At 40.1% G+C, this 12,179-nt stretch overlaps 1 protein-coding gene across 11 annotated transcripts in view; it reads right to left on the bottom strand.

The window, feature by feature from the left end:
• NOL10 (nucleolar protein 10) overlaps positions 1-12,179 on the bottom strand; it is a 119,425-nt gene that overhangs the window by 84,853 nt on the left and 22,393 nt on the right. For 7 of the 11 annotated variants that reach the window (XR_001715130.4, XM_525686.8, XM_016947059.4 and 4 more), the window contains 4 exons: positions 12,070-12,130; positions 7,800-7,885; positions 4,006-4,084; positions 2,575-2,724 (listed from right to left, as the gene is read on the bottom strand). Coding sequence is in view for 10 of the 11 variants with exons in the window: in XM_525686.8 (XP_525686.2) it covers positions 2,575-2,724; positions 4,006-4,084; positions 7,800-7,885; positions 12,070-12,130 (376 nt within the window). In the remaining variant the exon portion in view is untranslated. The remainder of the gene's footprint in view (positions 1-2,574; positions 2,725-4,005; positions 4,085-7,799; positions 7,886-12,069; positions 12,131-12,179) is intronic. The other 4 variants (XM_054678242.2, XM_054678243.2, XM_063789317.1 and 1 more) reach the window with 1 other exon arrangement.

Below are 12,179 nucleotides of genomic sequence, written 5' to 3'. Positions count from 1 at the left end.
CTGGGGCGACAGAGTGAGATTCTGTCCAAAAAAAAAAGAAAGAAAGGAAGAAAAGAAAGGAAGGAAGGAAGGAAGAAAGGAAAGAAAAGAAGGGAAAGAAGGGAAGAAAAGAAAAAGGAAAGGAAAGGAAAAGAAAAAAGAAAAGAAAACAAACCAATCAGAGGAGAGAGATGGCCAGCATGGAAAATGAGGACAACACTGCCATGCCTGCACCGCAAGGTTTCGAGGAGGATCAAGTGAGACAATGGATATGAAATACAAAATGAAATCCTACAAATACTTAAGTGTTAGTTACTATGTAGTTAGGGCTAAACCATTTCTATTTTAACTGTTGGGGAAAAGTGTTTTATCTTTTAAAAATTAAGAGAAGGAAAGTAAAAGAAAAAGATGTTAAGAAGGTGGGTGTGGAAAAAGGTGATGAGAAAGATAAACAAGGTAAGCAAGTCAGGCAAAACCATGTAATGTGGGTGTTAGTCAAGAGGAAGTCTTTAGTCATAAGAAACAAAAAAAATGCCAAAATAAAATTTACTGTAGCAATTACAGTGTGATGATTTCAAGAAGTGATGTTGAAAATTTCTGCCAGCTCTTGCATTTGTAACTCATTATGCAAAGTCTGACACTAGGATGGACTGAGTGCCCACGGCGAAAAAGAGCAGTGTTAGAGCACAGACAAGATGGTTTGTGTCCGATGAAGAACACGGCCAAGTCCTAACCCAAGACTAACAGTGAAATTCACACAGCTACCTCTTGTTCTTCTCAAGTTCCCACTGAAAGAGGAAGGAAAAGAGGGGAAACCAGGAAGCAAAGGGAAAGGAATTATAATGGCACGGAACAACAATGACAAAAAGGTGTCGAAGGTGATAATAATCCACACGATGGAAACTATGCAGAAGTTAAAGGGTCTGGAAAGATACATCCAGATTGCTAACAGTCTTTCCCTTTGGTTGGATGAAAGCCAGGTCAAGGATAAATAACTTCTACTTTACCAGTGTTTTATGAACTTTTAAGAATAAAAACATATGCATTTGTAGTATTAAAAATAAATATTGTTTTAACATCAATTAGTTTGAATTGCCAGAAAAAGAGCAGAGAAAGTTCTGGTCTAAGATCATGAATCTTCCTTAAAAAAGCCCTCAAAATCCTTCAAACTCAAAGGCAACAAAGCAGACAGCATAGACACTTCCTGGGCAATCATCAGGGCAATTCTTCCAAGAATTTAGAAAGACTGAAAGCCTGTCTTTTCTTTATGTTCTTCTCTGTAACATAAACAAAGTCACCAGAACCTATGAATTAGGTGAGGGCCTCAGGGATGTAGAACACACCTCTGGTCTCCAGGACAGATCCAGAGAAAAAAGGAAAAGAAGCCAAGTAAGACCCATACTTCAGGAATTAACAAAATGAAATTTAAAAAACCAAAGTAACAGCCCAGAAAGCCAGAGACTCAACAGGCAGCTGAACTGTGAGGGGCTGTCTGTAGCATGTGTGCCTGAGCACAGGCAGCCCCCACGGAATAGACGGGCACTTGCGCTTAGGCACGAACTGCTCAGGCTGGTGGACCGTCCACCCAACTTCATCACAAATAGGAATTTTTTTAAAGTGATCTGTTTTTAAACTAAAAATGCTAAGTTTCTAATGAATTAAATGCGAAGAACTCTTAAAAACATAGCTATACTGAATGCATTTTTCCCATTTATTTGATCAACTTTTTACTATTCTCTCAAAATACTTAGGTTTTAAAATGAAAAATGAAAAGCAGAAGACAGATTAAAACCAGCAATATAGGATTTTGTTACATTTCAAATGACATTTAGAGCTGAGGAGAAGGACCATCAAAATATTCTTAAGAAATATAGCTTTTAAGGCCAGGTGAGGTGGCTCACGCCTGTAATCCCAGCACTTCAGGAGGTCGAGGCAGGCGGATCATTTGAGGCCAGGAGTTCAAGACCAGACTGGCCAACATGATGAAACCCCGTTGCTACTAAAAATACAAAAATTAGCTGGGCATGGTGACATGCACCTGTAATCACAGCTACTCTGAGGCTAAGGCACGAGAATTGCTTGAAACTGGGAGGCGGAGGTTATAGTGAGCTGAGATCATGGCACTGCACTCCAGCCTGGGCGACAGAGCAAAACTCTCTCTCAAAAAAAAAAAAAAATCAAATAGGAAATGTATGAATTTGAGATATGTAATAATACCAACATGCATGGAAGGATAATTGGTAGCTCTTAAGACTTTTCCTACACCTGTGAGGGAATCTCAATATCTAGGGGGTTTCTCGGGTCATAGATCAACTTTTGTAAACCACTATTTTCTCTCTACCTAATTTAACATCTAAAATGCATGCCAATTCTAGATAATCGGGAAAACTTCTTAACAGAAGGAAAGCAATCATGAGTATCTTATCTAAATATGGATATTATCTATCCAAAAGTAACTGACCTCCCGCTAAGTTCCCAAATGTATATTCAGTATCTCTTTCCCAATAACCCACATAAAAAAGGAAACGGAGAGGAAAGGATCATTCGGAACACCTGCAAATAAAGAAGCAAGTAATTTCAACCAAAAATACATACGGAGTTCTTATTCCACATCTTGACAATTCGAGAGTCAGCAGACAAAATCAGATCTAATGAATCCTGGAAATGAACGGACTTAATGGGCAGCCCATACTGGTGATCTTTAACTAGCAATGGCTTATCAGATCGAAGGTCATATAATAAAACCTGAAAAAAAATTATTTCTGTTTAAACAAACTAGACATTTTATCTTCAAAGGAAATATCTGTAAGTGAGAATAATGGCAGCCATTTGCTTCATCACTTTGTTATGAAAAAAATGAACACCCTTACTCAAGGTGCTGAGATTTGAGATTCTTTCCAGAAAGATCTCTTAAATAATCCTTAGAGTATACATTTTATGAATTCAACCCCAAGATTAATTTGTAAGAGCTACTGAACATACTAAGAAAGAACAAAAAATGAAAGCCCATAAGAATTTAATTTGTTCAACAAATATATACTGAGGGCCTATGTACCAGGCAGTGTCATAGCAACAGATATAAACAAAAATGAAAGACATAATCAGGAACAGTCCTAGTAGATCAAGACAGATGGTGGTGGCAAGGCTATGACTTCTTGGGAGAAGGGAGAATCTCTTCGGACCCGTCACTAGAGGCAAGGAAGCCTGGGAAAGCTCCCCTAGGATTAAGTCCCAGGTGACAGATGCCCTCTAGCCCATGATGACAAAGAAAGTAAATCCTCCAAGGCAGGGTTTCAGACCTCTTGTAGGAGGCAAGTGTACAGGCTCTGCCTTGAAGGAAAGAAAGAAGTACTCCTCAGACTAGCACTGCTAATGCATGTTCTGCTGACCACTCATGGCATGTGCTATAGTTAATGATGCTATATTAAAAAAAAAAAAAGTTCCTTGAACACACAAATTTTGGAAATATTTATTAAACATATTTCTTGTCTGCAAGAATTCCTGAGAGCCTTCATTGAAAAAGTATTGAAACCCACTGTTAATCTTCAAGAGTAAAAGTCTGGCAGACTCCCAAGACTGTCTGACCACAGAATTCTGTTGCATAGACTCTGAAAAATGCTGTTCCAAACCACTAACAAGAGAATACCTATGGCCAAGCCCGGTGGCTCACACCTGTAATCCCCACACTTTGTGAGGCCAAGGGTGGGGGGATCGCCTGAGCCCAGGAGTTCAAGACCAGCTTGGGCAACACAGTGAGACCCTGTCTCTACAAAAAGTCAAAAAATTAGCCAGGTGTGGTGGTGCAGGCCTATCCCACTGCAGCTCTAAGTCCACAGCACCGCAGACTGACCAAGGCAAGAGTCAAGATTTCTCAAGGTGTGGAAGAATCCAGCATTCTGGAATACCCTCTGGTCTGGCTAAAATAGTATGATCTCATTTTCTGTTCCTGCAGTGTATTTCTCATGACACATACACACACCACTGAAATACCAACTTACATGTGGTTTCCAAATTAAACATATTTACCTGCCCTGTGGTTGTTCCAACTGCCATGGTCAAGGCACCATTAAATTTCAAAGCAGAGATTGTTGGTAAACTGTTTATCCTGAAAAGCAAAATATTCATGCTTCATGAATATACGGCCAAACCTCCTTCCAAGTAACAAGTTCATTATTAGTCTTCACTTCAAATCTAATGGGGGGGGGGGGGGAAATCACATTTCTAGCCTTCTGTTTAAAAGGTAACTGCAGCCTGGTAAGATGACTCGCACCTGTAATACCAGCACTTTGGGAGGCTGAGGTGGGAGGATTTCTTGAGGCCAAGAATTCAAGACCAGCTTGGGTAACACAGTGAGACACCATCTCTACAAAAAATTTAAAAAAAAAAAATAGCCAGTTGTGGTGGCACACACCTGTTGTCCCAGCTACTTGGGCGGCTGAGGCAAGAGACTGCTTGAGCCTGGGAGGTCAAGGCTGCAGTGAGCTGTGATCATTCCACTGCGCTGCAGTGGAGCTCTGCTGGGACAACAGAGCAAGACCCTGTCTCAAAAATAGTAAGTAAATGGTAATTGTATTCAAACTTTCATAATCAAAGTTACACTTTATATACAAAACATAATCTACTTCTTTCTTCCATTTTAATTAAGCCAGAATAAGGTATTTATAGAAACATCCCCTTTCATACTTAAGAAGACATAGTTTTGTTTGGACATGGGTACACCATTTCCACTTTAAAATTAGCCAAGTTCAGCTAAAATAAAAGACTAATCCTCAAATGGGGACCCTAGAGCCTCTGAAAGTACCAAAGACAGAGTGAATGCTATGGCCACGACTCTAGAATATGCTTCTCACATACCAACCAAGCCAATCAGCACCAAAAGCAATGATCTCCAGTGGAAAGAGTGCTAGGCGATGAGTCAGAAGTGGACAATATCGCTATCAATCCTATCGTCCACATGCCCTTGGCCCAGGACCTAGAGTCCTGGCTGTTGGCTGTCGGCATCATCAGGTCTCTTCTGCCACCTAGAGCTTGAGCCTGTAACTGCGCTGGGGCACCTGTGGGAACCTCGAAGCCTCATATGCACAGCAACTTTAGTCACTTACTCTTCAAAGTATACTTAATCGTTTCTTTCAGTATAGTGATATATTTCTCTACTTATTCCTTTGTCATTTTCTTCACATATTTTTTTTGGAGACAGGGTTTCACTCCCGTCGCCCAGGCTGGAGTGCAGTGGCATGATCTCAGCTCACTGCAACCTCCACCTTCCGGTTCAAGCAATTCTCCTGCTTCAGCCTCCCGAGTAGCTGGGACTACAGATGTGCGCCACCACTCCCAGCTAATTTTTGTATTTTTTTGGAGAGATGGGTTTTCACCATGTTGCCCAGGCTGGTATTGAACTCCTGATCTCAAGTGATCTGCCTGCCTTGGCCTCCCAAAGTGCTGGGATTACAGGTGTGAGCCACCACACCTGGCCCATATATGTTCTTATCGAGTTTTGCAATTTTTGTCGTTATTAGAATGTTTTTCCATTTATAACCTTTTTAACTGGATAGTGCTGACAAGGTCACTGATTTTTGAACATTTTATAACCAATTTATTTAACTGTTATATTAGTTCTTATAGATTTTCAGTTATTCTCCTGAGTTTCTCAGGCACAGAAACTTATGTCATCTGGAAATGACAGCCTGCTTCCCCTATTCAACACTTACACTTATTGCCTTCTCGTATTGGTTCCACCTAGAAGTGACAGCTTATAAGGTTTGTAGGGAAAACAAACAAAAAAAAAGCAAAGCATTAAAAAAAAAAAAAAGTAAAATTACCTAAAACCAAATCAGAAAAAAAACCCTAGTTTTAACACTTGGGTATACATCCAGTCTTCTTCCTATGACTGTTTGTGTTCACTGCTTTTCTGATAACGATGTGGTAACACTTTATTTATTTATTTGTTTGTTCGTGATGGAGTTTTGCTCTTGTTGCCCAGGTTGGAGTGCAATGGCATGATCTTGGCTCACTGCAACCTCCGCCTCCTGGGTTCAAGTGATTCTCCTGCCTCAGCCTCCCAAGTACTTGGGATTACAGGCATGCGCCACCACGCCCAGCTAATTTTGTATTTTTAGTAGAGACAGTGTTTCTCTGTGTTGGTCAGGCTGGTCTCAAACTCCCGACCTCAGGTAATCCACCTGCCTCAGCCTCCCAAAGTGCTGGGATTACAGGCATGAGCCACCATGCCCAGCCTACTTATTTATGTTTGAGATGGAGTCTCGCTCTGTTACCCAGGCTGGAGTACAGTGGGGTGATCTCGGCTCACTGCAACCTCCGCCTCCCGGGTTCAGGCGATTCTCCTGCCTCAGCCTCCTGGGTACTTGGGATTACAGGCATGCACCACCATGCCCGGCTAATTTTGTATTTTTAGTAGAGACAGGGTGTCACCATGTTGGCCAGGCTGGTCTTGAACTCGTAACCTCAAGTGATCCTCCAGCTTCGGCCTTTCAAAGTGCTGGGATTACAGGTGTGAGCCACCACGCCTGGTCTATATTAGTTCTTATAGATTTTCAGTTACTCTCCTGAGTTTCTCAGGCAGAGAAACTTACATCATCTGCAAATAATGACAGCCTGCTTCCCCTATCCAACACTTACACTTACTGCTTTCTCATATTGTATGGGCTCCACCTAGAAGTGACAGCTTCTAAGGTTTGTAGGGAAAACAAAAACAAAAAAGCTAAGCATTAAAAAAAAATTAAAAAATAAAATTACCTAAAACCAAATCAGAAAAAAAAAAAAACCTCTAGTTTTTACATTCTGGTATACACCCAGCCTTCTTCCTATGACTATACTTGTGTTCACTGTTTTTCTGATAACAATGTGGTAACACTCTATAGGCAACAGTATGGCTTGCTTTTCCACTGACAGGCGCATTTGGACCACCTTTCCCTAGTAATAAATATGCTTCTGCAACATAATTCCTAAAGGCTGAGTAACATGTATGCCACTGACGAATATTTTTTCATCTATAAAATAAATACAATAACAGTGCCTACAGCAAAGGGCTGTCATATTAAATAAGTTAATATATGTAAAGAACTTAGACCCAGTACCTGGCAAATAGAAAGCACTATCTGTCAGCTATTATTTCTACTAAGCTTTATTTAATCAATATCCTCAGGCTCTTTCTAACACTTATTATTAGCAGTGCTGTGATGGACGTCCCAGGCTGAGGAGAGTGAGCAATGTATGCTCTGGGCATGCAGGGAGACATTTAACCTAAGGTCATGTTTTCTGTAGGGCAATTTAGCAATGTACCAAAAACCTTCAAAACATGTATGCTATTTAATCCAGAAATTCAGGTTCTAGGTATCATTTCTCAGGAAATAATCATAAAACTGTAAATGGATGTATAATAGTGAAAACTCTTCTGAATGGTTTAAATGTAGAAATTAGGCAAACAGGAACAAGAAAATATTTTAAAAAAACACTTGCTTCCTTCCACCTTAGAATTCAAAGCACACCTCTGTGGACTTTGTGGTGGACTCCTGGTTCTATCACTAGATTCTACAAAATTGGAATATAAATTCCTGTAGTGTAATTGTTTTAATAAAATCGTACAGCAACTAAAGAAATAAGGCCTTCTGTATAGTATTTTGGAAAGAAATTCTATCTGGCTTACTCACTAGTGAGCTTTTACAGGAGAGGATCTTTATGGAAAACAATCATGGAAAGTACAATTTCAGATATCCTGTAGCAATTTATTTGAATTTAATATAGACACATTACTTAAATTAAAAGTTGATGAACATTTACATTGCAAATTAATTTCTACTTACTCTGAATCTGCTGTGACACTGTTTAAGGCGCAGTCTAACAGGCCAACTCTGTTTCGAGTTCTTGGGTCCCAGCACTCCACTCTACCCTATGCAAATGAAAAACAATTTTAAATAAAAGCTGTAGAAGGCTGGGCATGGTGGCTCATGCCTGTAATCCCAGCACTTTGGGAGGCCGAGGAGGGCTGATCACCTGAAGCCAGAAGTTTGAGACCAGTCTGACTAACATGGCGAAACTCTGTTTCTACTAAAAATACAAAAAAATTAGCCAGGTATGTGGTGCATGCCTGTAATCCCAGCTACTTGGGAGGCTAAGGCAGAAGAACTGCTTGAACCCGGGAGGTGGAGGTTGCAGTGAGCCGAGATTGTGCCACTGCACACCAGTCTGAGCGACAGAGCAAGACTTCGTCTCAAAAAAAAAAAAAGCTGCTAAGAAATCCTTAAAACACATACAAAAATAAACCACATTAACACTGTTTATTTCATAGAAAAAGTCCTTATTTTTAAGAAATCCATTTTAAAGTATTTAGGGAAGAAATATCATAATGTCTGCAACTTATTTTCAAAAGGTTCAAAAAACATTTTTAATACATGTACATTTTTATAGGAAAAGAAAATGCAAAATATATATATCACTAAACTTTTACAAAGATGTGAACTTTTTAAAAATAAAAAGCTGGGGAAAATTTTTTTTAATGAAAAGAAGAATCCCGGCCAGGCGCGGTGGCCACGCCTGTAATCCCAGCACTTTGGGAGGCCAAGATGGGCAGATCACGAGGTCAGGATATCGAGACCATCCTGGCTAACACAGTGAAACCCAGTCTCTACTAAAAAATACAAAAAATTAGCCGGGCATGGTGGCGGGCGCTTGTAGTCCCAGCTACTTGGGAGGCTGAGGCAGGAGAATGGCATGAACCCAGGAGGCTGGAGCTTGCAGTGAGCCGAGATCGCACCACTGCACTCCAGCCTGGGCGACAGATCCGAGACTCCGTCTCCAAAAAAAAAAAAAAAATACAAAATTAGCCAGGCATAGTGGCGCATGCCTGTAATCCCAACTACTAGGAGGCTGAGGCAGGAGAATTGCTTGAACCCGGGAGGCAGAGGCTGCAGCGAGCCGAGCGTGCCACTGCACTCCCGCCTAGGCGACAGAGAGAGACTCCGTGTAAAAAAAAAAAAAAAAAAAAATCCCAAAAGAAGAGAACAGGCCGGGCATGGTGGCTTATGCCTGTAATCCCAGCACTTTTGAAGGCCGAGGTAGGTGGATCACCCGAGGTCAGGAGTTCGAGACCAGCCTGGCCAATGGTGAAACCCCGTCTCTACTAAAAATACAAAAATTAGCTGGGCGTGGTGGCAGGTGCTTGTAATCCCAGCTATTCGGGAGCCTGAGGCAAGAGAATCGCTTGAACCTGGGAGGCAGACATTGCGGTGAGCCGAGTCCAGCCTGGGAAACAAAGCAAGACTGTCTCAAAAAAAACAGAATGGAGAAACTGTAGTACGTCGATTTAAACTGAGTATTAGCCATTACAAAGAATGATGTGAATATACATGTACTAGAATTGTGTCCACAAAAAAGCAATTTACTTTGTTAAATGAGGGGTCGTTGTTTGTGTGTTTGAGACAAGGTCTTGTTCAGTCGCCCAGCTGGAGTGCAGGGCACAATCACAGCGTATTACAGCCTCCACCTTGTGGGCTCAATCCATCCTCTCACCTCAGCTTCCCCAGTAGCTGCATCTATGGTATGCACCACGCCTGTCTAATTTTTGGATTTTTGGTAGAGAAGAGGTGTCGCCATGTTGCCCAGGCTGGTCTCGAACTCCTGTACTCAAGCGTTCCACCCACTCGCACTTCCAAAGAGCTGGGATGACGGACGTGAGCCACCACACCCAGCCAACATTTGTGTTTTTAAAAAAATGCTTATGCAAACAGAAAAACCTGAGAGGATACAGAGCAAATTATTAACAGTGTTTACCTAAGGAAACAGGAATAGGACAGGGCGGAAGGGAATTACACTTTTCACTTTGTATTCTTGTCTATCATTTGATTTTGTAATGATAAAACAAAAACATAAACAAAGATGTTTTAAGATTGTTTAATACATTAACTACCTTAAAAGCAAACCCTTCAATATACTTAGGAGGTTCTGACCTCATTAATCTTTTAATATTATTACAAGTAGGTATGTTGCAAAGATGAATAAAGGAAGGGAAACCTTTTTAAACTACAGCAGGTAATTCCAAATGGTCTAGTCTTCTATGTCTTCTCAAAATGAGTTAATAAATTTTATGGACATAAAAAAGAAAAGCTGCATTCCAAAAACACAAAATGGGTATGCAGATAACTTCCAGTGTAAATACAAAATGTATTTTTAAGCACACTGATTTTCTATTACCTAAATTTGAATATTTCCATTGCCAAACCTCCCCTCTTAGGCACTTCAAAAAGCACAAAATGCAAACATTTAGTTTGACAATATTATGATAACTAAGAACTAAAGAAGAAACTAAAATCTGAGATATAATATGAAAATCAATGTAAAATGAATTTGTTAAGCCTGATCTCATTATGCTTATGAAACTGCAAGCTGCTAATAATCAAGGAATTTCCGGAAGCCCAGTCTTTGAGCATCCCTACCTCCTATCCCTTCAACATGTCCTAGGCTGGTCTTAAACCAGCTGCTGGAAGAGCAGCACGTTCTAATACATAACTTCTCTTAGCACATTGCCTGGTGTCTAGCCTAGACTGCCCTGTAAGGACCCTAAAAACTATTTTCTCAGGGAAACTCTTGTAAAACTTCCCCTTGGTAATCTCAAGTAAGCTGACTACCAAGAGAAAGCTTGATTTAGACGTAACAGTATTCAAACACATTCAACATAGTTTTACATAATATCTGTCAGATCAAACTCAGTGTCCCATTTCAAATATTAATCTTTTTTTAAAATACAACTTCAACTTCTTTGTTAGACTCTGGGGGTACGTGCAGGTTTGTTACACTGGTATATTGCATAATGCTGAGGTTTGCAGTGTGACTGATCCCGTCACCCAGGCAGTGAGCACAGTAGCCAACAGTTAGTTTTCAACCCTTGCCTCCCTCCCTCCCTTCCCCATCCAGTAATCCCCAGTGTCTAGTGTTGTCATCTTTATGGTCATGAGTACCCAATGGTTAGCTCCCACTCGTAAGTGAGAACACGCAGTATTTGGTTTTCTGTTCCTGTCTTAATTCACTTAGGGTAACAGCCTCCAGCTGCATCCATGTTGCAGCAAAGAACATTCTTTCATTCTTTTTTGTGGCTGCATTAATCTCTCAACATAAAAATAATTTGAGTAAAAAAAACAAACCATTAATTCCATCCATATGAAACTGGTTTAATAAATTATAGTACAAACAACAGAATGCTATCTGTAAACTATCATTTTTTTTTTTTGAGACGGAGTCTCGCTCTGTCACCCAGGCGGGAGTGCAGTGGCCCAATCTTCATTCACTGCAACCTCCGCCCCTCCTGCCTCAGCCTCCCGAATAGCTGGGATTACAGGTGTGTGCCACCACACCCGGCCAATTTTTGTATTTTTAGTAGAGACGGTGTTTCGCCATATTGGCCAGGCTGGTCTCAAACTCCTGATCTCAAGTAATCTGCCTGCCTTGGCCTCCCAAAGTGCTAGGATTAGTGAGCCACTGCGCCTGGCCTGTAAATTTTTTTTAAATTAGTTTAGCATTGTAAGTAATTATAAGTACCAATAAGATGTATATTATATACTGTTATGTCTAAAAAAAAAGCAAATGGAGAACTACAGTAGAATACAATTTCAGTTTGGTAAACCACTTTAAAAAATATGTATGTACACATATGCATATTGGCATATAGCACTTAGGAAAAAAAATCTGAAAGGATACTACTCCAAACCATTCAAGTGTTACCTCTGGGGTGTAGGATTTGGTGACTGGAAGGTATAAAAGGGCACTTTTTAAAATTACATGCTTCTGACATATTTGCATTTTTTAAAACTATGAGTATTTATCATTATTTTAAGTGAAAAATGCAAATCTACAAAAAACTATTGGTAAGTGTGAAGGACATTGATTCAAAGATATTATCATTTAAAAGAAAAATGTTGTGTACATTCATCTCAATATTTACTGAATGTTACTCTACAGGATGTTCAAGCTATCACCTCATTATCATCCTGCTCTAAGGAATCAAGCAACTCAGTCTTTAAATAAAAATTCCAATCAAATATAAAACAAATATTCTAAAAAATAAAGTCAACATATGCTTACCTCTATGGTTCCTGTGGCAAACAAGCCATGCACTGAATTTATGTCACAAACATTATTCTCCCTAATACAGGAAAGCAGTAAGAAAGAAAGTATTAGTTAGCACTTACTTT

Source organism: Pan troglodytes, chromosome 12, assembly GCF_028858775.2.
Source record: "Pan troglodytes isolate AG18354 chromosome 12, NHGRI_mPanTro3-v2.0_pri, whole genome shotgun sequence".
NCBI lineage: Eukaryota > Metazoa > Chordata > Mammalia > Primates > Hominidae > Pan > Pan troglodytes.
The sequence above is the reverse complement of the archived record's forward strand: the minus strand, read 5'-3'. Positions and strand labels throughout refer to the sequence as shown.